General features: G+C 44.3%; 1 protein-coding gene across 1 annotated transcript in view; it reads right to left on the bottom strand.

The window, feature by feature from the left end:
• ARHGAP10 (Rho GTPase activating protein 10) overlaps positions 1-26,207 on the bottom strand; it is a 448,736-nt gene that overhangs the window by 244,487 nt on the left and 178,042 nt on the right. Inside the window, exons 7-8 of the mRNA XM_073604823.1 lie at positions 3,625-3,737; positions 384-505 (exon numbers count right to left, since the gene is read on the bottom strand). Coding sequence (XP_073460924.1) covers positions 384-505; positions 3,625-3,737 — 235 coding nt within the window. The remainder of the gene's footprint in view (positions 1-383; positions 506-3,624; positions 3,738-26,207) is intronic.

The raw sequence follows: 26,207 nt of genomic DNA, 5'->3' as shown, positions 1-26,207 counted from the left end.
TACACACTGTAGTGGAATGTGCTTTGTTAAATTTTCATGTCTGAGATTTACAACCACTTTAAGCTAGCCATAGATGCATCAAAATTTGATCCATGTGTGACCACGCCTGTTGGACAGAAGTTATCTAGATCAGCTGGCTGCAGGAAAGCCCCTGCTGTCAGAATACAATGTTCCGTGGGGAGCAGTCCTTAATCCACTTTGCTTGTGGATAGAGGAATTTTTTTTCCCCTTCAGCCTGTTGGATGAAAAAAAAAAAAAAATCTATCCATGGCCAGCTTTACGCAAATGCTGGTAAATCACACAAACATGTTACTCTTCAGCCTAACTAGTAAAGTCATATATGTAATATTAAATGTGTTATTATGGTGCAATCCAAGACTTACGTTTCTCCTGGACATACAGATTGCCTTCCATTGTAAACGGGCTTGCACGTTTATGCTCAAGAGGGTTTTTTCTAATTTTCTTCATTAGTTCTTCAACCTCTGACCGCGTCCCATCAAAGCGAATTCCGTGTCTGTGCAACAAAAAGAAAAAGCATTGCTGATTTTCCTACAGCAAGACTAGATCTTGGCTATGGGCAGAACTGAAGCTACAATGATCATGAATATTAAATATTTCTTTACAGCATGGATTATACAAATGTGAGATTACAAAAGTGTAACATTTCTAAATGCAGTGTATGGGCATCTGCAGGCTGTGAGAAGGCAGAACCCACCCAGAAACCAGTTCCTCAGACAACAAAGGGCTGCTAATGAGACCCCTGTGCCTGCACAGATAAACAGAGCAAGGAAAGATGGTTGTCAAGTCTAACATGATGCCAACGACATTTAAAACTAGACCTAAAAAGGGTAACTTACCAATGAACCTAATCATTCCCCTAACAGTAATTCCCTCAAAACGTAATACTTATTTGAGATGAAAGTATCCAACACTGGAACCCTATGGCTAAATCGAGATCTTACAGCATCTACAGCACATCTTAGACATATGTTTAGGGATCTCTTCATAAAAAAGACTGAAAACAATTTCATTTTTTTTTTGTAGGAAATCGTGATTCTGGGCAATTTCTTCACATTGCACATCTATCTATTGACACCACCCCAAGCTGGGTGTAGTCTATAATTTGTAATCAAGGTGGGTATCATTTTTTCCTGACTGCTTTCCTGAAAAGGATAAATTCTGATGATTTTTAGCAAAAAGCCTGTACAGTAGATGTATCATGTCAGTTCTGTACCAGGTTAAAATGTCCTCTAGATGGCACTAGGCTGCCACACTTGCAGCTTTTGCAACAATAAATGTCTGATTAACATTGCCATATTAACAAGAAGTATGATTGTGGACAGCCAGGGTAAGAAAAAAAAAATATTTTATTCATTATTTTTGTATATTTTCACATTTTCCTAATTGCCAAGTAGCAGCAATATCTATTTTTCATGTCATGGCACTATCAATTTTTAACATTAGAATGAACGCCAGGCAAACTGTTAAATATGTAGCTGGAATACATACATTGAGAATTGTCTTACCGGTCTGGGCATTTACAATTCTGTTTAACCCTTCTTGATATCTAGTCATCACTGCCCCACTAAGTCCAGGTCCTGGATCTAATTGCAGACCACACTACAGTTTATCAATACAGCCTGGCTCAGGACCCATCCCACCCTGTCACAGGGCAATAAAAGAACAGCAGTACACCAATTAGGTCACTGTCTATTGTGTTGACGATAGCACCACCATAAGCACAAGTACAGTGGTGCCCAGCCAATCAGGTCAGTAACAGGATGTATACAGCGTGGAAAAATAAATTACAATGAATAGGCACTACGCTGAGTTTTAACATACATTGCATACAAATGGTTGTAAACCCTTAGATGTACCCTGTAAAGCAGAGGTGCTCAACCACTGGCCCGCTACCTCCTGCTCTGGGGTGGCTCTTTGGCAAGCAAGATCGCGGGTTGCCAACCCACCATTTTAGAGCATCATTGTTGTGAATTAAGACAGTGGTGGAGGATGCAAGAGGCTGCGAAGCAGAAAGGCATAAGCTGCTGCTTTCTGTATAGCGCCGCCTCCTGTCACAGGCGGAGTGATACCAAATAAATGCACTCTGCCTGGGACAGCAACAGCCGGCGACACCTGAATGGAAGACCGTTTATTACTAAAATCACAGTGTGTATATATGGGCATATCTGTTCTGCAGTGATTACGGGCCGCTTTCAAACTGATTTGCAGCTGCAGCGCAGTGCACCAGCACTGAGCTATAGACTTCTGTTAAATGTGGGTTTGGAGCGCTTTCAGAAAGTGCATTACACCTGCAGGATATAACAGAAGTCTATAGCAAAGTGCAGCTAACCCACAAGAAAGCCACAGGTGCACTGTGGTTAACCGCAGCCCATCAGTTTGAAAGCAGCCTTAGGCCCTGTTCACACAATCTGTTCCAACCCAATCGGACCCCACCATTCACCTCTATGGAGCGGCAGATGTAAACTGACTTCCAATCCAATCTGCTAAAAAAAAAAAAAAAATAATAAAAGAAAGGACTAATCCCTTTTCGCCTGGGTGAATCGGATCAGAGGGCCCATAGAGTAGAGTGGGCTGTGTCCGCTGTGCCTATGCAGAGTGAACACGGACCTGTCATCCGCCAGCACCACTCATTGTGGCCCGCGACTAGTTACCAAGTCGCTATAGTGGTCCTCACTCTTCAAAAAGGTTGTGCACCTCTGCTGTAAAGTGACTAACGTGATACAGATGACACAAATCCTCCTACATAAGCTGTAGCTTTTTATCTGCAGCTTTTTTTCTGTAGATTGTTCTAAAAAAAAAAAAGACATAGGATTTATTCTAAGCCCAGCAGCAGGGAGCTGGGATCTGAGGTCTTCACCAAGCAGACAGCTCTGAGACCTGATTGGTGGGAAGGGAAATACTCCCCTTCACACAGAACAAGCACAGCTGTGAATAACAGTCACAGGCTGAGTGCTGAAGCTCTCTCCACATAACCTTTTTAACTCTTGATGTTGGGAAAAGCTGACAGAACTGAGTCATGTTGATAACAAAGGAACCAGACAGCAGAGAGAAATGACACCCAGTGCTTTGGAGAGAGAGGCAAGTACACAGTATAGAAGAATGTGCTTTTTTATACTTCATGTTTTAGGTTTACAAAGCCGCGTACACACAAGCGGAAAGTCCGAAAGAAAAAGTCAGATGGAAGATTTTCATTGTATATTCCGATCGTGTGTGGGCCTCATCGGACTTTTTTTTTTCGAAAATTCTGAAGGACCTAGAAATAGAACATGTTCTAAATATTTGCGACGGAACCAATTCCTATCGGGAAAACCGCTCGTCTGTATGCTGTTCCGACGGACCAAAAACGACGCATACTCTGAAGTACGAGACGGAAGCTATTGGCTACTGGCCATCGAACTTCCTTTTTCTAGTCCCATCGTACGTGTTGTACGTCACCTCGTTCGGGACAGTCAGACTTTGGTTTGACCGTGTGTAGGCAGGACCGCTTGAATGGAATTCCGGAGTTCCATCGGAGAAACCTTCAGAGTTTATTCCGACGGCAAAACCGGTCGTGTGTACGCAGCATAAAGCAGTCTACCAACCAATTATATTATAGCAATATTATTACTTACATTTTGAATATTGATCTGTAACTCCAACTTGTAGTGGCTAAAATCTTTAGCAAGTTCATATCCTTGGTGATAGAAGGTAAATATCCCTTGGAAGAAAGCCAGCATCTAAAAAAGGCAAAAAGAGAATCATACTTGAAACTCGCACACATGCCCATATTATGCAGCTCAAATCTAACCACATTCAGCTTACAGAATACTACTAATAAAAATAATGGCACGTTAGATAGGGTGGGTTGACCGCCCATTTGATTTAAAGGGCTTTAACGCACCACAAAGTAGTAAAGAGGCCCTAAAAAAGCATCTACTGCATAATTTTAGATCTACTGGCTTCTTTCTTAACATGTAATATCAGGGCTTTTTTCTCCCTCAGAGAATAGGTGCAGGAACTCATCCACGCAGGGTTTTGGCACGCACAGGGGGGCAGACTTTGGGGAGCGCGCTCCACACACAGGGGGGCAGATCTCGGGGGTGCACACCCCGCACACAGAGGGGCACACATTTTCGAAGTGCATATGTCACAAGCCAGTTTACGACCAGAAATGTCTTTTCCCCCAAATTCTCCCCAACCCCCCCCCCCCCCCCCAGAGCTCTCCCTCCCAAATCCTCCCTTATCAGAACAGAGCACACGTTTGCATTGTTCTGCCCAGACATTTCATTTTAAACAGACTTTATTACTTTACCAATTCAGGGAACAAAAGATGTTTTCTTCTAAGGATAACCCCCACCCACAGTTATCTTTCCTGCCCTTAACCACTGTTGCGTTGCTATTCCCACGCCTAACCCTGTATGAGCTCCATGTGCATGCTTCCTCCTCATGTGACAGTTTTTGTGCCTTGTGATTGGCTGATCAGGCCCAAGTCCTGCATCCTAAGAAAAAGTCACATGCTCTTCCATAAACATAAGGACCGCTAATTTACAAAGGGTTTCTTCCAATGGAGCGGCAGAGAAATGCAATGACGGTTAACGGCAAGTGAGTGACTATGTAGTGCACAAATCAAAATCATGTAATGATTATATGCATTCAGAAGAAACAAATCTGAAACTGCCAGCATCCAGCTCCACAAGGCTTTAAAATAACATTCTGACAGAGGTTTGTTATTAGTGGCGCATTTGTTCCTTGTCTGGGATACCAGTAACATGCACAGGCCTGCACTCAATAGTTCAGGATTAATGCTGGAGACTTTACACCACTTATAAAACACAGAATCTTACTACACTCAGGCTAAAATAGAAAATCACTAAAAGAATGTAATGCAAACACTTATCGACTCAAGAGAAACCAATAAACTAACTATGGCACTATGCTAAATTAAAAAATGAACTGGTATATAAATACATTCACCAATAAATAATATGTGGATATGCATATCATTTCATAATTGGATACTTTTGAACAAAAAACACTTGAGAACTTTCACGAGCATAAATTGGATACAAACACGGCAACAGCAGAGAAAGGTATATTCATGAAAAATAAAAGTGAGGCATGCACAAAGAATCAAAGTGAAAATAAAATGAAAAACACTTTTAAAGGTCCATGCACACTGGGCATTAAAAAAAATAAACTTCTTTAAGCAGGAAAAAAAACAAAAACCGCATTTAGCTTTTTTTTGACAGAAAACTGCTCAAAAATGCAATCCAGAAAGAAATTCTGCCTCTAAATGTGGAGCTTACAATATGCCTCTAAACGTCCCGATGTGCATGGACACATAGGATAACACTGAGCTGCTTCTACAGGCAAAACACAAAACTCCTGTAGCAGTAGTGTTATTTAAGCCCAATGTGCATGGAGCTTTACAGCAATTATCAGCAAATCAGTCTATCCCTGGAAGGAATGAACTAAAGACTAAAATCACAGGGATCCGATTTATTGAAATAATGTAGGGACTGGTTGTTATCTTTAGAAGCATACACCTTGAAAATGGATTGCAAGTGTGGTATCATGTACACAGAAAAGGCATTATGAAGTTAAAGCACACCAGTCACCTGCTCATAAGTAAAAAAAAAAAAAATCCCCCCCACCACATATACCAGACACACTCTATGCCATGATACTAGTAGCATTTCTGTTCACCACCCAACTGACCCTCTAGTCCACACAAACATCCTAAGCAAACACTATGCCTGCTGGTTGATTTCGTTTTAAATTATCAAACAAATCAAGCCATCAGAACATTTCTTTTAATGGACTGAGTTACTGTTATTGTTCCAGGCTTTGACATGCAGTTATACTTGCCTTAAAGGCATATTTAGCACAACGTTTTAGTACAGTGCAGCATAAATATTTTTTGATAATTAATTGTTCTGGGTGTATTTTTTTATTTTTTGTATTCTTGCTTTGTACTAAGCATTATGGAGTGTTGTTGGAGAAAAGGGAACAAGCTTTTGTTGTGTCTATATTACGGCTTGCCAATGCACATATGTTTTAGATGCAATTAAATTTGGCACTTTTCAGATCACCTTGTTCCCTTGCTCAGGTTGACAGGCAGGAAAACCGGGCCTGTCAACCTGAGCCCTAAGGTAAGGCACTAAAAAGACAAGCATGACTATATTCAGAAAAAAAAACAGAATAAGTGCAGCGCTAAGACAAGATATGAATTGTATAACATACTAAAAATGACCATAAACAAATAAGGTTAATCCACCAAAAATGAAATATAAGTATACAGAATAAGTCTCCCATAAAGGACAGAGACAGATGTTTCACCATATAACAAGTGTGAAAAATTATAAAAAATCACATATAAATAAATAAAAAATGTGATAGAGCGAGTCCCAATTATAAATATTCAAAAAAGTCCATAAGTAAAGTGACTAGATGCTCAAGGTGCATATAATCAGGAGAGATGTGACACAGGTGATACAGGTGAATCCAGCATCCAGTGTGACTTGCACCCAAGTGAGGTATGAGGCTCCTTACCAGCTCAGAATGACCACTATGACAGTGGTCTCACCAGGCATTTGGGAAATTATCAGGTCACCCACAACCTATACCGATCTATCCAGTAGTAAATGTGGAACTCAGAAGACTGCTATGAAGGCAGCCAGAAGGCTGAGCGCTGGACGAAGCATGGCTACTTATGACCGTCTAGTGACACCGATTACACAAATGTATCGCCACCGATTGTCATCCCACGAATGAGCCCGGTGAAAACACAAGCCTGTCGGTGGCGATACATTTGTGTAATCGGTGTCACTAGACGGTCATAAGTAGCCATGCTTCGTCCAGCGCTCAGCCTTCTGGCTGCCTTCATAGCAGTCTTCTGAGTTCCACATTTACTACTGGATAGATCGGTATAGGTTGTGGGTGACCTGATAATTTCCCAAATGCCTGGTGAGACCACTGTCATAGTGGTCATTCTGAGCTGGTAAGGAGCCTCATACCTCACTTGGGTGCAAGTCACACTGGATGCTGGATTCACCTGTATCACCTGTGTCACATCTCTCCTGATTATATGCACCTTGAGCATCTAGTCACTTTACTTATGGACTTTTTTGAATATTTATAATTGGGACTCGCTCTATCACATTTTTTATTTATTTATATGTGATTTTTTATAATTTTTCACACTTGTTATATGGTGAAACATCTGTCTCTGTCCTTTATGGGAGACTTATTCTGTATACTTATATTTCATTTTTGGTGGATTAACCTTATTTGTTTATGGTCATTTTTAGTATGTTATACAATTCATATCTTGTCTTAGCGCTGCACTTATTCTGTTTTTTTTGGTGTTTTGGAGTTTAGTATTGGACTTTTAGTGCTGGCAGCTTTTACTATTTCACTTATTAATTTACACTGTTCTAGCGCAGCATTAACCCTTTTCTTGGGTTTTTTTATTTTATTTATGACTATATTCAGATTTAATTCATTGCTTTTCCTAACACCTCAACACTATTAACCTCCCTGGCGGTATGATTATTTCGGATTTTAGGTGCTGAAAGCGGTACAATTATTTTGCATGGAAATTTGGCGTTTTATATTGTAGGCCTGTAATTCTTAACAATAACACACTTAAATCTGTCCAAACAAGAGTCTAGTAGATATCCCGGGTATGATGAAGTTTGAAACACAAAAACATAAATTATAATATAATAAATATAAATAATTTAAAAAAATAATATAATAATAATAAAATAAATTTCCCCACGATTCACTATCGCTCAATTCTGCAAGTGTTCTAATTTACGATCGCTGTTTTCTACCTGATCTAAAGCCACTTTTGAAATAAAGGGACACTTTTTGGTTGCTATGGACAATCTCCAGTTTCCAGGCAGAAAGAACAGTATATATCATAAAACTGCATGCAGGGCATGGGCCAAAGCACTGGGGACAAGATTACAGTACTGTATGTGTTATGATTTTTACATGTTTTTGAATTTGCCGCCAGGCTCCACCCCCGTGTGTCACGCCGCTCGCAGGGAACGGAGCCTGGCACAGAGAGGCTTCGGAGGAGACACAGCCCACGGACACTGCGGGGGACATCGCAGGATCCTGGGGACAAGGTAAGTAAAGCCGTACCAGGATCCTGCAATGTAATCCCAAGTGTGGCTCAGGGTTACCGCTAATGGGACTGAAATTTAACCCCGAGCCACATTCGGGATTACCGTCAGGGAGGCTACGACCAAACAACCATGACAGATACCGTATTTATCGGCGTATAACACGCACCCCAAGTTTAGGAGAGAATTTTAAGGAAAAAAAACTTTTAGGAGGGAAGTTTAAGGAAAAAAAAAAACTTACATTAAAATGCCCATCAATGCAGCGTTATCGTGTCCATCTGCAGCCTTGTTAGTGTTATTGCAGCCTTTTCAGTGTCATTGCAGCCTTGCCCCAGTGTCCATTGCAGCCTTGTAAGTGCAGCTTTGCCCCAGTGCAGTCTTGTCAGTGCAGCTTTGCCCCAGTGCAGCCTTGTCAGTGCAGCCATGGCAGTGCAGCTTTGCCCCAGTGCAGCCTTGTCAGTGCAGCTTTGCCCCAGTGGTCAGTGCAGCTTTGCCCCCAGTGTCCATGCTTGGACAGATCGCCGCCGACATACACATACCATGTAGTTTTAAATATGGCGCCGCGGAGTTCGGAGGGACTCGGCGGAGCTGAACGAATGCCGCCGAGATACACATAGTCGAGTGTACTCGGCTCTTTCCGGCGCCGCTCACAGTCCCGCCCAGTCCCGCCCTATGATGGCCATAACACAGGTCCAATGGCGGGACTGGGCGTGACTGTGAGCGGCGCCGGAAAGAGCCGAGAACACTCGACTATGTGTATCTCGGCTCCGCCCAGTCACTGTGATTTCGGTGGCGCTCGTTCAGCTCTGCCGAGTCCCTCCAAACTCCGCGGCGCCATATTTAAAACTACACGCTATGTGAATGTCGGCGGTGATCGCCGCCGATAGATCACAATTAGCGGGGATCGGCGTATAACACACACCCACGATTTTCCCCCCATTTTAAGGGGAAAAAAGTGCGTGTTATACGCCGATAAATACGGTACTTAAAACCACTTCTAAGATAAAAAGGAGGGAAGTATCTGTCATGGTTGTTTGGTGGTTTTCTGTGCTTTGTTTTCCAGTATGTCGAAGACCACACAATAACTGAAGCCATGGTGGAAGAGGAGGGATTTAAAGGCTGCATGTGTTTCCTGGAAAATGGGCAGAGCTGCGCTCTCTCCAAGGTTGTCCTGAAAGGCTCTTAGAAATACCATCAGCGGTAAGTCTAAGCCTGTCTCAAATCGCCTTTCAGGACAACCTTGGAGAAGATAATCAAGAAACTTACCCCCTAGGGTGGGACTACTGCCTGCAGTACCTTCTTGCTGAAGGCTTGACCTGCAGCAGACAGTAGGTTCAACCTATAATGTCGGAGAAATGTCGAGAAGTTGGACCATGTGGCAACCTTGCATATTTGTTTAGGCGTAGCACCGGCTCTTTTGGCCCAGGAAACTGCATTTGATCTTGTAGAATGAGCAGCAATACCTGAGGGGATAGTTCTCCCTTAGCTCAGATTGCCCATTTAAGCCACCTGCCCAGAGTGCTTTTGGAAGCTTTTCCCCTTTACGTGACCCTGAGAATATCACGAAGAGAGCATTTGATCTTCTAAACTCTTTGGCGACCGTTAGAAAGTGTAGCAGGCATCTCCTCACATCCAGTGTGTGGAAAGCTTCTTCTTCTGGATTGGCAGGAGCTGAAGGAAAAGTGGGTAGGACTATTTCCAGTGAACAGTGAAAAGTCGGAGAAACCTTAGGTAGAAAAGCTGGATCCGTTTAAAAGGATTACCCGGTCCGAAAAAACTTTTAGAAAGGGTTCTGTGACCACCAGGGTCTGAAGCTTGCCGACTCTTCCTGCCACTGTGATGGCTACCAGAAAAATTGTTTTAAGAACGACGTTTTTTAAGGATGCTTCCTGTAAGGGTTCAAACGGAGCTCCCGTGAGACCCTGTAAAACAGACAAATCCCAACTGGGAAAAACTTTAAGGGCTACCAGCCTATTCCATGCAAGTGCCCTAAAACGATCTTGAAATTAAGACCTCTCTGGATAGAGTCTTCTCAAAAAAAAACTGAAACCTGGGTTTTCAGGGTGCTGGCTGCCATGACATTCCATCATGGAGAAACTCCCCGAAAACATGAGCAGATTTTCCGTCGGAAAAATCTTGGATGGTTTTTCCGACAGAATTCCGCTCAAGCTTGGCTTACACACGGTCACACAAAAGTTCGCTGAACTTTCGACCGTCAAGAACGCGGTTACGTATAACACTACGACGAGCCGAGAAAATTAAGTGCAATGCTTCAGAGCATGAGTCGAATGGTTTCTGAGCATGCGTAGGAATATTGTGTGCCGGAATTGGTACAGAGACTATCGGAATTTCCAATCAAAACTTTTTCCGACCGAAAAATTGAGAACCTGCTCTCAATCTTTTGCTGGCGGGAATTTGGCCAGCAAAAGTCCGATGAAGCATACACACGGTCGCATTTTCCGACCAAAAGCTCTCATCGGTATTTTGCTGGCCGAATTTCCGATCGTGTGTACGTGGCATAAAACTGACACTAAAAATTTTTGACCTGGAGGCCCATACAAGTGCACCAGGAATTGAACTTTTTCCAAACCTTTAGGTATATGGCCGGAGTTACCTCCTTCCTACTGGAGAGTAGGGTCTTTACTAATTTATCAGACAATCCCTTGGCTTTTAGGAGGTCTTCTTCAGAAACCAAGCAGTTAGATGTAACCGGTCTGCTTCTGGATGGTTCACGGACCCCTGTGTTAGCAGGTCCTTTCTGGGCGGCAGCTTCCATGGAGGTTTTGCGGCCAGGTTTAGTAATGTCGCGAACCAGGGTCTCTTTGGCCAGAAGGGAGTGACCAGGATCAGTTTGGTATTTTCCTATTGTCTCTGAAAACTCCAGACTGTATCCCTGGGTGATGACGTTTTTCAGGTACATGCTTGTAGACGTTTTGTCCCACTGTAGGTGAAAGGCAGACAGTCTTCCCCACCACTGGGGTAAGACTGTCATTTGTTCTTGGGGGGGGGGGGGGGAATCTGAAAAGAACTCCTCCTCTTCCCTTATCCATTTGGGAGACCCAGCGGTTCTTCTGGTCTTGATCCCCATTTTTGTGGTGCTGTTGAAGAGTACGAAAATTCTTCTTGATTTGGTTGTTTCTTTTTGGAAGGGAAAGCCTTTTTTCTTGTCAGCTGTCTTGTCCAAGACTGTTTCAAGGTCTGGACCAAAAAGAAGATCCCCTGAAAAAGGTAGGCCACATAATTTTATCTTGGAAGCTCTGTCACCAGACCAAGTTTTTAGCCAGATAGCACGTCTGGCTGAGTTCACCAGCGCTGACAACCTTGCTGAAATCTTAAAGCGGTTAATACCCGCACAAATTATTATTTTTTTTTTAAACCTGTAAGGCAAAAAGGCATAATGAGTTAGTATGCACCACATGCTAGCTTATTATGAAATGCTTACCTTAGAACGAGGCATCGGCAGCTGTTCCCGGTCCACGGCGAGGGAGCTGGCATTTCTCCTCGGCGCGTCTTCCGGGTTCGCAGCTCCAGTGCTGTAAATGACCGGAGCTGCGATGTCGCCACTTCCGCGCATGCGCACGGGAGACTTCTTTCCGTCAGCGCCTGCCGGACCTTCACAGCGCATGCGCCGCTGACATCAGCGGCTGCATGCAAAGTGAATATCTCCTAAATCGTACAGGTTTAGGAGATATTCATTTTACCTAAACCTTATTATAGGCTTACCTGTAGGTAAAAATACAGAAAAAGGGTATACAACCGCTTTAAACAGATTCAGCTGATGCATCAGCCATGTATTTCACTGCCTTTAGTATCAATGAAAAGGACTCCAGAAGTTCTTTCAGAGACGTACCCGCCTCTACGTGGCTCTTCAGCTTCTCTACCCAGCAGTTTAGGTTCCTTACGACAACCGTGGAAGCCATAGAGGGTTTGAGGCTGGCCGATGTGGAATCCCACGCTTTTTCCATCGCATCCTTCAGCACCCCCATGTACTCAAATGCTAGGTCTGTGTGACAGGAAACCTGTGAGAATGCGACATCTACACGAGGTTTCATACCTCTGACTCCTCATCTTCGAAGAGAAAACTTCTCCTAAGGGTCTTGGAAAAGAAGGTGCCTCTCTCAGGGTCCTTCCATTCTTTCTTCACTGCGTCCGAGAGGATTCTATGGACTAGAAACACTATGTTTAGTGTCATCTAGTCCTAGGTACATTTTATCATTAACCGACAATTGCACCTTTTCCTCCTGGATCTCGAGGGTAGTGTAGATCGCACTCAAAAGGTCATCTACTTCCTCCAGTGATGGTTTGTACCGAGAGGCTTGACTATCGTCTTCCTCTTCTTCCTCGTCTGAGTCCCTGAGGGAGGGAAGGTCTCCTCATCCCCTGAGTCAATGACCTCTGGTGTTCTAGAGATGGATGCCCTAGGGCTGAACAGTGGATGCTGGGGCTCAAGCTGACCTGCCGGGCTCTGTACCAGCATATTTTTGGCCAAACTCAATGAGTTTGTAAGTTCTCGTACAGAAGAGAACAGGTCCTTGTATAGCTGGGATGTTTCCTCTTCAACCAACTCTTTAATACAGGACCTGCACACTGCTTTCTGCCATGAATCTTTGAGGGGGTTCTTGTAGAAAGGGCATTTCCTCTGACTTGGTGGGTTTGAATGCTTGTTTTTTCCTAACACTTTCCTGCAATAAGAAAAAATGAAACTCACCTAAGGGTCCCTGAACACTTTTCCTGCCTTTAGTGCAAAACCATCACCAGACAGAAAGGAAAGGTGCCCGAGCAGTGCAAGCCCCAGATAGCAGCAACCACCATGTCCAAACTGCAGGGTCCGAGCGAAGTTACCTCTGACCGTGCAGCCACAGGCTCCCTGCAGGGAGGATCACACAAATAACCAAAACATAAGCCCATATGGCGAAGAATTAAGGTACCATTGTACCCCTCTTACCTGGGCCTGACCGGTGCCTGGGGCACCTGCTTCTGCCGTAGCTGTCGTTCTCTCGTCCATCCTTAGCAGAGAGCACAGTGGGGACTGAGAAAAACCCCGTCTGGTTTTAAATTACCTGGTCCCGGCGTCGAAGGCCGGAACCGGAAGCGCCGGTTGATAGACACGGCCCCTTGGCCTCTGCGTTCCAAGTGACAGGATCCACTAGCCGCCATGCCCCCACAGGAAGCCACGTCATCGGACGTGACGTCACCCGCCAGCCAGGACCCGGAATTGCCATGTGGGACACGCCGCTGACCAGCAGAGGCATACCGCCCGGCCACCTGAGCCATACCTGCGGACCCCGGGCACTCAGACGCTGACACCTCCTGTAGGCCATTGCTTCCCCTGAGCTGGAGAGGCTGGGGACTCCTTAAACACCCCCCGGGGTGGGTGCTGGGATGGTAAGCCTTCTCCCTCCACCTTGGAGACAGCGCAGCTCCCTGGTTCCAGCACGCGCTTCCAACACAATAAAATATTTACCCAACAAGGCAGTAATAATGTGTACAGTGCCTATAGTAGCCAATCATTGTATCCTTATACAGTCAGCTCAATTAAATATATGTTTTATGGATGTTAATATTTATTTTTGTAACTTAAATTCTGCATAAAACATTTAACAGTGTCATTTTATGAGATAATTTACAAGGGCGTGTTTAGGGGAGGGATTAGGGCCGGGGCAAGTGAGGGGTTAGCTGGGGCAACTAGTGGCGAGTAACCCTTAAGGCCTGTCTAGTAGCTCAGGACTTGAAATTTTGAGCCCTGTTCTAGCCCATTAAAGAAGGATGAACATAAACTAGGAGGAGGATAACCATATATATCTACTGGCTGAGAAACTCCATCCCTACCAATTGCTTTGTCCCCACAGAATGCATGGCTGAAGCTGCCCATATGCCAGTAGAATTTTTTGAAAACATTTGTATTTGGAACGTTTGATTTTCTAATAGTCAATGGGGTAAATTCTATGGTCATATAATGACCTTTCTGATGGACAAGGTTGCAGGAGAAGGATGGAAAATTTTGCTTGAACAGCTGAAATTCTGTGAACGTGGTTTACGTTCAGAAAAAAAAAAAAAAAAAAAAAAAAAAAAAAATGTACTTATTGCAGTGTACATATGCACTCTAAAATTGAACACAGAACTCAACACACTTGCATAGTTATTAAACAACAATTTTCAGGATTTTCATACCAAATTTGTCAAGTCTATATGGTAAGATAATAAGCTTATTTTTCTGAATGTCATCACAAATGTTCAAAAGAAATTCTGTTGATGTATGGCTGGCTGAAGTTTGCTCGGGACATTTCAGTATGGACCCACAAATTTCTAACTGGTAAACATGCCAACCCTTTGATAGCGAGCGTATGCACACATGCAGAAGTAAATCATCTTCCATTGGGCCGCATATGCAAGTACGTGTGTTTGTGCTGGGAGCGTGCTGCACGGCATGCTCCCAGCACAGAGACCCAGTGGTCACTGACAGCTTTAGGTCTACTACTACTGTGAGTGAGTGAGTGTGTGTGTGTGTGTGGGGGGGGGAGACGGGACTGGCTCTAAATCACATGATTATCTGTGACTGGTTATTACAAAAAAAGCACATCAGGGTTTCATCTAGGTCAATGTCAGGGTCAAAGGTCATGGTCAAGTTCAGGGTGTTTTAGGTAGGATTCAAGAAAACAAGAATGCACACTATTGTTTCTGGGCCCTACTTCAAACAAATAACGCGCACACTTGAAATCATCAGAAGTAGCAAAATTTAATTTAAAAAATATGATAATAAAAATCAGGAGCTATCCATTAACATTTACCACTAAATGAAAGTCCAATCTGTCCTGAAAAATTTAATAAAAAGCTAAAAAATGCCAAAGTTGCAAAACTAGTATTAGGCATTGAGATGTTATCCTTCGTCCTTCAGGCCCGGTTCACACTGATGCGGTGCAGGAACTGCAGCGATTCTTGTGCGGTTCTTGTACGAATCGCAGGCAGTTCACACTGTGCTCTGCACACCACTACGAGTGTCAATATAAAGTTAATGACACACCCAAACCGGTTCGCAGAACGCAGTGTGAACTGTGGAATCGGATCGCATGGGTCTGAACACCCATGCGATCCGATTCCAGTGGGGACAAAAAAAAAGTTTTTGCTGTGGCTCAATTGTACAGGAATCTGGTGCGATGCCTGTACAAATGATATGCGATGTGGTAGATGGCATCAGTGTGGACCCAGCCTAAGAGGTTAAAGCCCAACTCCAGCCAATATTTCTTCTAAAATTTGTATATAAGTCTAAGATTTGTATAGACTGGCAGAAACGGTCAGGTTTTAAAATTATCCCTTGTGAGAAGATTTCAGCCCTCATCTGTTCTGACACCTTTCCATAAAAATGAATTTTGCTCTCTGTCCCCCATTTAGGAGATTTCCCTTCGATTCCAGTTCTTTTTCTGTAATAGACTGTTCTATCAGAAAGCAGAAATCTCTCCAATGGGGACCCATTAAACATTAACATTGGTTCCTTTCCTATTCCAATCTAACTAAAACTATCAATCGACTCAAACACAACTACTGGAAATATTCAATTGATCAGTGCTGCAACCAATAGACTGTGGTGTTGATCAGTGTATTCCAACAGCAGGGAGGCGGGGGGAGTCTCCCCTATGTCATAATACAATGACACAGCGAGGAGAATTCCCGCATCCACCTCAAATGTGTGGATAGGAGAATCGAGTCAGCTTGGGCAGCTTTGGGCTTTTTCGTTTTACTTCAGTCCCACGGTGCTGTGGCGAGGTACGTCACTTCTGCGGTTTTATCCAGGCCCTCCTTTCTACTTTCGCCTTCTGGGACCCCCAGAAGACGATGGGACCATTCTGAAAGCATTGCGCGACTCGCGGATGCACAGTAGGAACCCGGCTGTGAAGCAGCAAGTCTTCACTTCCAGTTTCCCTTCATAAGGATGCAGGCGCCTGCACCCGGAGCTGATGGAGAGGTCGGCTACGGGTGCCGACATTGCGGGCTCCCTGGACAGGTAAGTGTCTTTATATTAAAAGTCAGCAGCTACAGTATTTGTAGCTGCTGACTTAATTTTTTTTCACCCAGGCTGGAGCTCCGCTTTAAATACACCGCCAGATGATATAAAGATACAGAATTTGATTATGGGCAGATATGATAGACAGAACTCCACCTCTAGAAACATACAAGCATACACATACATAAGGACAAATGATCTTTCGGTGACAAGGAACTGTAATGGAAATTGTAAGTTCTGTAAATAATTGTATTCTATTTTGTATGTATTGCACACTGCCCTCACTGTGCACACAGCACTAATAATGTTTTCAGTACATGTTTACATTCTTTCGAGTCCTGATTAGAATTAGCCTGCCTATATAAACGCCCCTTGTTACCATAAACGTACAATTGTAATATTAATGTGATACCTACTTAATCAGGTGTATAAAAACCTTCAATTGCGTCATAATAAAGCAGAACAGTTATTTGGAAAGCTGCTGAGCGTATCTTTTGTGTCTTTTCCCTACGGCAGTAGTTATTAAAAATTTGGAACCACTAATCGATATGAGAATAGGAGTTGCCTATCATCAATTTAACCAAGTCAGAACCTTCCACCTGGAATTTCTTCAGACCACATATGTCTGGGGGTTATTTTTTCTGCTTTGTGTTTTCCCCTAACTGCTACAGAATACATACTGCAGGAACACATGACACTTCCTCCAGATTCCACTGATGTCACTTACTGAAAGCCAGGGGCGTTGCTAGGTCTACAAAAGATCTGGGGCTAGAGCCCATAGCAGCGTAGTAAAGAAAGTCATACGCTTGGGCGGGCATACACATGTATATACAGTAATATACGTGTGGGTGTATATATATCCCCAGAGAGCCCCCCGCTTACATCAGGGTCCCCAGAGAGCCTCCTCCTTACATCAGAGTCCTCAGAGAGCCTCCCCCTTCCATCAGAGTACCCAGAGGGCCCCCCCACTTACATTAGGGTTCCCAGAGAGGCCCCCTTACATTAGGGTCCCCAGAGAGCCTCCCCTTAAATCTGGGTCCCTAGAGAGCCTAGGCCTTAAAATCAGGGTCCCCAGAGAGCCTCTCCCTTACATCAGGGTCCCCAGAGAGCCCCCCCACTTACATAAGGGTCCCCAGAGAGCCTCCCTTCCCCTTGGGGACCCCTACAGAGACTCAGGGCTATTTGCCTCAGATTTGGGGCCATAGCCCCAAAAGCCACCCCCTAGCAACGCCCCTGCTGAAAGCAGAAGCAGAGGATTCCTGTACCAACGTGATCCATGGCAGATCTGATAACTAAATGTATTGTGCTGATATTACAGAGGTAATTACCAATTGTATTCTTCTTACAGCAGACAATTTTTGAGAAATATATACCGCAATCCAGCTTCTGTTCAATTTACAGTATTAAAGTGCATTTCTGGTTAAAATGTTCAAATATTTCCACCTTCTGTTTACATTATTACTAGCCTATTCCTATTAATCTGAATGATTTTGAAGTTTGCAAACCTACTTTATAAAGATCCCCAGACATTTAGATCTGAAAGAGGTTTATGAAGGCACCAGAAAATTTGCGTAAATGTTTTTTTTCCCGAAAAAATTGATGCGCACTGTTCAGCCCGCCCGTTTTTTTTTTTCTCCTCTGAATAGAGCGAAAAGTAGAAAAATGTAAATGAACAAAAGAGAGAGTTGAAATAAATAAATAATAAAAAAAGAGATATCAGGGTTTCATCTAGGTCTGGGCCTTCCTATAGTTACAAACATACACATGTGGTTACCAAAGCGATTCAGTCAGGAGAGGGAATTGGGTTGTTCTTTGCTGGTAGGTTATGGTAATATCAAGAAATACAGTACATAGCTAAAACTTTTTTTTTTTTAGTAAGACAAAGTTGCAAAATTATGTTCAGAGGTTAGGATACGTTTTACCCTGTCATGAAGGGGTTAAATAACTCTCCTTGCAGTTTTGCAATATGCAAGTGAATAACTCCAATAACCACTACTTGTAAAAAAAAAAAAAAAAAAAAAAATGGAAGCCAATACACATAACATTTTTTTTCATACTACTTACCTGTAAAATCATTTTCTTTGAGTACATAATGGGATACAGATTTAGGTGAATATTAATTACCTGCTATACTTCATCTCCAGGTGAATGGACACTGGTAGACCAAAAGGTCTTTAGACAGGAAGTGATCCCATATATAACCCCTCCCATACAGGAAGTACTTCAGTTTTGTAGAAAGCACTGAATCCTCTAAAAGACTGGAGGGACCTCTGTGTTCCATGATGTACTCAAAAGGATTTTACAGGTAAGGATGATGAAAAAATCCTATTTCCTTTTTTATACATCATGGGACAGAGTTAGGTTAATATTCATTACCTGCTGGGATGCCCCAGAGCAATAGCCTTGAGGGGAGAATGACACCCTGCCAAAGAATAGCCATAAGACCTTGTACAGCAGCCCGTAGTACATTGCGGCCAAAAGCTGAATCCTCGGCTGCATGAACATCCACTTGATAACATTTTGTGAACGTATACACTGAAGACCAGGTGGCAGCCTTAGAAAATATGAGCCACGGATACCTGATGGCGAAAACCCCAGGAGGTTCCTACACACCTGGTAGAATGAGCTCTCACCCTAAAGGGAGGAGCTTTACGTTTCAGACCATAGGCCTGAATGACCAATTGACGGACCCAATTGGCAATGGAAGCTGCCTGCCCCTTCTTGGGTCCTTTTGGAAAAACAAAAAAAAGAGTCTGATCCTCGGATCTACGCAGATCGCAGATCTAGACAAATAAACTCTAGACAAATAAACCTTGACTGCCCAGACAACGTCCAAAGAATGCAGTCTCTCTTCCACCGAACTAGGCTGAGAGAAAAAAAAAAAAAGGCAAAATAATGTCCTGATTTAAATGAAAGGCCGACACCACTTTTGGCAAAAAGGATGGAACAGCTTGAAACACGACCCTGTTGATGTGAAGGATCAAGTATGGTTCCCTGCACGAAAGGGCTTCCAACTCCGGCACTCTTCTAGCCGAGGTGATGGCCATCAGGAAGGCTAGCTTGCGTGACAGCAAGTCTAATGGAATAGCCTTGATAGGCTCAAATGGTTGTTTCTGTAACACAGACAGCACCAAGTTCAAGTCCCACAGACACATAGGTGACCTAATGGGGGTAAGCAGGGGAGTTGACCCCTGCATAAAGGTTCGGACCAGTGAATGGGAGGCTAAAGGGCTTTGGAAGAATACCAATAGGGTTGAAACTTGACCTCAGATTGTACTCAAAGCCAATTTGATTTCCAGAGCTGACTGTAGAAAAAAAAAAAGAATTCTCCCAATCACGTATTTCCGAGGATGCCATTTTTGGCTTCATACCAAGCAATAGAAGTCTTCCAGACCTTATGATAGATCTTCCCAGTGACAGCTTTTCTAGCATTCACTAGGGTAGACACCACTGGTCCCGAGATGCCACGGTCCTTTAACACCCTGGTTTCAATAGCCATGCCGTCAAATTTAGAGATTGTAAATTGGGGTGGAATATAGGACCTTGAGACAGTAGATCGGGGCGACGTGGAAGCGTCCATGGCCCGTATTTTGTCAGTCTCACTATCTCTGGGAACCAGGGCCTTCTGGGCAAGGCTGGTGCCACCAGAATGACGAACTCCCTCTCTCCGAATCCTGCGCAACAAAATGTGGAAGGAGAGGGATCAGAGGGAATGCATAAACCAGAGTACTGGTCCATGGAACTACCATAGCATCTGCTCTGATTGCCAGAGGATCTCTTGTTCGGGACACAAACTGCTTCAACTGTTGTTGAACCTGGATGCCAGTAGGTCGACCTCTGGCCATCCCCAACATTGGCAAATTTCCTGGAACACCCCTGGGTGTAGGGACCACTCCCCCGGGCAGATCTGCTGGCAGCTGAGATAATCTGCCTTCCAAGTTCTCTACTCCCGGGATATGGACTGCCGATAAAAATCAGTACATGTCCCTCTGCCCAGGCTAGTATGTGGTTCACCTCCTTCAGAGCTTAACAACTCCTGGTACCACCTTGGTGGTTTATATAGGCCACTGCAGTGGCATTGTCCGACTGAACCCCGAAAGGGCAGTCCTGAAGCTCCACCGTCCAGGACCGTATGGCCAGTCATACTGCCTGTATTTTCAGGACGTTGATGGGCAGGATCTGTTCTGTCCTTGACCATTTCCCCTGAGCTGTGAGCCCTTATAGGGTTACTCCCCAGCCTGAGAGACTGGCGTCTGTAGTCCATACTCTCTAAGTTACCGGGAGGAAGGATTTTCCCTTTTGCAGGTTCTGATCCTGCAACCACCAGATTAGGCTTAAGCTTGCCCGAAGAGATAAGGATATAGGATAATCTAGGGCTTGTACTCTCCTGTTCCAAGCCAACAAGATGTCTTGTTGTAGTGGCCTGGAATGGAACTGGGCATAGGGCACCGCCTCGAAGGAGGATACCATCCTCCCTAGAAGACTCATACAGAGCCGAATGGAGGGTTGTCTGGTGCCCGTTATCTGATGCACCTGATCCTTCAGGGCACAGATCCTTGCGGGTGGCAAGAATACTCTTGCTTGGACCGTATCTAGGATCAGACCTAAATACTCTAGACTTTGAGCTGGCCTCAAGGTTGACTTTACGGTATTTATGATCCAGCCTTTTTACTAGCCGCAAAAGGGAATACCCGAGTGTAGTTTTAACACCTCAGAAGGGGGATCCTTTAATAGGGCTCACCAAGCCCCTATGCAACAATCCTGCTAAGCATCTTTAGCCTGCCAAGCAAGGCGTGACCAAGGTAAGGAGAAATGAACCACTGCAAATGCCTGTTTCCAAGCCTGCTCTGTGTCCCACAGCTGCCTTCTGGAAGCCCAGCATGCTTGGCATATACAGCTTAATTAAGCTGGCTGTGCGCCAGAACGTTCTGTGCATGCATGCACACGGTCCCGGCGAACGGACGTGGCTGTATTCGCGTATGACGCAAATCTTCGTGTGCCCATATAAAGGCTACGGCGCATGTGTGGAGAAGCCGTGTGTGCCATGGCCGCCAAACTGCTGAGCCCTGCGCCACTCTTGCAAACGCACGTGTGCCATGGCGAACCAAGGAGAAATGGTGCACCGTCGTGACACCTGACACAGGTAAAAAACTGCCAGACACAAGCAAAAAAAAAAAGTACACTCTGCAAACACCCACAGCTAGCCCAAAAACTCCCCCATATGGTCACTGCACACGGGTGTCCAGCCTCTAGCTAGCTTGACTGATTGTTACAATCACTGGGACACCCCACAATATTAAATAAAGGGGTTTCACTTACCCGTCCAGGCACAGGGCAGCTTAGAAACTAAGAGCCCGATCTTCACCCTTCATGGCGGGTTCCTGTCACTTGAGGGTCTTCAAGGACTAGGTACCCTTTTCATGTTTAGGGTCCACTCCCTTTGACCTGTACAGCACCCTGCAGAAATGCCTTAGCGATGTGGTGTCCAGGATACCACTTTGCAGGGTCCAGCATTACAGGCAAAACCCTGCAGGATCTTGAGTCGTCTTTGCGAGGCTCGGGTACCATTTATCTAAGCATATAAAGCCAGTGTCAAATGGATCCGAACGGTCAATACCTTGATTCATTTAATAACCATTTGTGGGACTAGAGACCTGGAGCTCAGAGAGATCAAACAACCGTGCCATCCACCTTGCAGACACTGGTAAAAAAACTGAAGTACTTCATGTATGGGAGGGGTTGTGTAGGGGATCACTTCCTGTCTAAAGACCTTTGGTCTACCAGTGTCCATTCACCTGGAGATGAAGGATAACCCAGCAGGTAATGAATTTTAGCCTGTGTCCCACAATGTATGAAAAAGAAATACAATATCCTTGGCCATCTGCCACCCAAAATTGTGGCCTAAGTGCTGCATTTAACTTTACTTCAACGAGTATAGAGATGCCAAATTTCACAAAGCTCAGGATGTAGGCTGACATTTGGCTGCAGCCACTGATCAATGTATTCTGACAGTAGCGGATGCAGTTGTCAGAGTAGGACAGGTACCCTGCTCCCCACTTCCGGGAGACCGGCCCGTGGCAAATTATGTCAGCAGCTTGGCTCCATCCGCTTCCCTCCTCCTTCCCCCACTGCCGGGAGAGGAGAGCGCATGAGCAGTAGGGACCCGGCGTGAAGCTGTAATGCTTCACTGACGGGTTTTCCCTTATCGGCAATGGCGGCAGCAGCACCCGACAGCTGATAGAAACATCAGCTGTGGTGCGACATCGCTGGACTCCAGGACAGGTAAGTGTCCTATTATTAAAGGTCATGAGCTGCAGTATGTGTCGCTGCTGGCTTTTAATTTTTGCAGGGGTGGGCGGACATCCGCTTTAACTACCTCACCTGGGAGTTGAAGCCCTGTTAAGGGTCCTTTGCAGTAGCTGACTACATCTAAATAGCTCTGGGGTGCTTGACTCCCATGCTCCAACTCACAAGGCCCCCCTCATTCTGGCATTTATATGGGCACTAACTTCACCCATTACAACACTAGAGAAAATCCCCTTTTAGAGAAAACTGCACACCCAATTACCACTTTCCCTATATCCACCTGAGCTCCGGAAGATTTTACCCGCTTATAGGCCACTGCGCTATTTTAACTGCCAATTGTGCAATCATGCAACGGTTTACTCAAACTACATTTATATATTTTTTTTCACACCAATAGAGTTCTCTTTTGGTGGTATTTGAAAAGACCTAAAATTTGGAATAAAAAAATAAAAATGCAGGGTCGCCCGTGTCCATCATTGCAGGGTCGCCCGTGTCCATAATTGCAGGGTCGCCCGTGTACATCATTGCAAGGTTGCCAGTGCAGCCTCACCTGTGCAGAGGGGGCGGCCGGTTTATTATAGTGGAAGAGAGCGTGGAGAAAGAGGAGATCCGGCTTGATCACAGAGTTGGGTTTACCTGCTGTAACAGCTTTACATTACAATTGGAGTCCGCGCAGCATCACACACAGCTCCACCCTCCTGACCCCACACCTGTGACAGACAGAAGGCCGGGCCAATGCCAGGGCGCGTTCTGTCTGTCACAGGTGCGGGGTCAGGAGGGCGGGGCTGTGTGTGACGCCGCGCGAACTCCAATTGTAAAGCTGTTACAGCGGGCAAACCCCACTCTGATCAAGCCAGATCTCCCCTTCCTCCACGTTCTCTTCCACTATAATACACAGGTCGCCACCTCTGTTCCTCCACACTTTCTCTGGGAGAACGGCTTCCATTCATCCCCGCCTGACAACCGTGCTGCCCCCCCCCAGGCAGCCCGGCTCCTTGCCAGACCTCATTTTCTACTCGCAAAATTTGAGTGGAAAATTTGAGGGCTGGTAATACTATACAGTCACTGTACTAATGACATTGGCTGGGAAGGGGTTAACATCTAGGGCGATCAAGGGGTTAAGTGTGTGCTGCTTTTACTAATAGATCTCTAAGGTTTCTCGTCCCTGTTTGAAGGGATAGACAGACTTACATATCACTCCCTCTGTACAGTGCTCTGTATTGTTCATCAGCACAGGGCTCTGGGCTGTACACAGCTGATCAGCAGGTACCATCTGTGAATCATTGGCTGGGACTTGCTGACAGGCTCCTGCTATGTACAATCACAGCGGGTGCCAAGCGGAGGCTGCACGTGCGTGTGCCCTAAACCTGGAAGTAAGCATACACTGTCTGCAGTATATTGCGGGCGGGAAGTGACAATTAGCAAACAGAATAAGCAATCTAACTGCCACCTGTCAACACTCAAACCACACTTTTTAATTTCAGGTATGAAAAGGTTATAGTCTGTTGGGTTTTAAATACAGTGTGACCCTGCTGAGGAGACTTTTGATCGTTCTGTCTGACACCTACTAAATAGACAGGAAGTGGGGAGATTTTTCCTCACTTCCTGATCTGTCATGTAGAAAAAGTTTGGAGAAATCTCCAAAATGGGGAGACAGGGAGCAAAAGGTTGAGAGATGTTTGAACATTTTCATAGTTGATCTTTCAGTATTTACTGTATGTGCTAGGTCTCAGGGATAATTGTGTGTCTTTTTGTGTATTTCCTTGTCTGAGCAGAAGTGTCAGCTCAGTGTCAAGCTTAAAGCCCAAGAAGAGGCTATACCTTCTTATGCCTGAGCTCGGTGTTGGGAACAAACGGTCAGAGGAGAGTAAAATAAAAATACCGTGTACCTAAACCAAGGTAAAAAAGTAATATATTGCAGCTTACTGGTTCTTAGATGTAGAGGCTGCATATTCATTTAATTTTCTTTTAGCATTTAGTTCTCCTTTGTTTTCGCCTAGTAATCCTGCCAATAGCTTACTTCCTGCCCTAGGATGACAATGGTCACTTGCTGCACAGAATGTATATCGGTGCAGAGTTGTCTCCCTAGGTTGCTCTCCTGCTCTAGACTGCAAACATTTCTTCCTCTCCTCATCACTGCTACACAGAGGCAGATTTTCTGTAATTCTCAGAAGATACAATGTAATACTGACATATAATCACACACATAGGTTGGACTTGATGGACTTGTGTCTTTTTCCAACCTCACCTACTATGTATATAGCTAGGAAGGCTGCAATTTTTTTTGAGATTTCAGTTCAGTACACAGGAGGTTAGAGGGATGTCCAAATTCGGGCAAGATCAACAGGTATTATTCTATGCTTGCTGAAAATAAACATAGCCTTAAAGCGTAACTAAACTTTTTAAAGCTTAACTAAAAAAAACTTTTTTTTTAGTTTTGGATAGATTGGAGAGGGATTAGAACACCTGTCAGTTTTTTTATAGCTGTCTGTGCCCCCACTAGGGAGATTCACCCTCTATTTGTCCTTTTTACCATCATCATTAAAAGTGAAAGTAAAAGAAAATCCCACATTTTGGGTTGTCCCCAGAAAAGTAAGAAAGGGAATCTTCCAATGGGGATACTAGCTGTGGTAAACGGGGGGGGGGGGGGGAGAATTCCCTTTATTTGCAGGGATTTCCCCTCGCTTCCAATTTGGCTATGGGGCAGGAAGTGAAGAAAAATCTCTGCAATGGGACACTGATGATGAAAAAAAAATCTGACAGGTGTTATACCCCTCCTTTGCTCTATCCAAAATGTAAAAAAATAAAAAATAAAAATTTTGCCTAGAGTTCTACTTTAAAAAAGAAAAACGAACAGCCGCACCCAAGGACTGGGTTTAGCTGCAGTTTAATTTTCCCTTCACATACTTTTGCCAGCACATTTCATGTATGACTTTTTTTTAGTGTGTGTGCTGTTGGCAACACTTTACCTGAAACGCTGGCTTTAGTAAACCCTGAAATAAAATGCTGTATTATAACAATTTAAAGGTGGAAATTCAAATTACTGCAAATCACCATTTGGGACTAGTTCTCTTTAAATGACCTGCTGCCAGTCACATGGGCAGGGTCATACACAGACTTGCACGCTTATTTAATACCACTGTGAAAAGAGCAAAGTACAGTGTAGTACCAGTGAATAAAATAGACACCTGAATACCATCAGTAAAACATATTCTTTCTGGTTCTTTCACACTGTGCTTTGTTCTTTGCACTACATACGGAACAATTTCTTGGTTTATAGTAGGCCACCTGGCTACGTAAAGTGCATAATAAAAGTGTTGAAATTCTTCTGTATAACCAGGATCAGGTGACAGGGACCACCTACCTGCCACCTTGGCACTACAACCTGCAGACATGATTTGGATCTGTCTTGTAAATATCCCACCATGAGCTAAAGCTGTAAGACTGAAGTGACAACGGAGCAGACCGCCGGTCTGCAGAGAAACCTCTCACTAAGTAGATCAGCATACTGTGAAGCAGACCTTAGGTTCCCTTTAAAAGGTTCTGTGGATTTAGAGTCAGATTTGCTGGCCAACATCTCTCCCATAGCCAAGATACTAAGAAGAATTGAAACTTAAAGATTTAGCAGCCCTTTAACTGTATGCTATACAGACCATTCAGACTGTAATTCTTTAAAAAGCTGAAGTGTAACCTTCTGAAAATATAATTTATTGTGGCAGGAGTAATGTTTCTTCTGAAAATGTTATCCCCATATTCATTTTTTAACT

This window comes from Aquarana catesbeiana, linkage group LG01 (genome assembly GCF_042186555.1).
Source record: "Aquarana catesbeiana isolate 2022-GZ linkage group LG01, ASM4218655v1, whole genome shotgun sequence".
Lineage (NCBI taxonomy): Eukaryota > Metazoa > Chordata > Amphibia > Anura > Ranidae > Aquarana > Aquarana catesbeiana.
The sequence above is the reverse complement of the archived record's forward strand: the minus strand, read 5'-3'. Positions and strand labels throughout refer to the sequence as shown.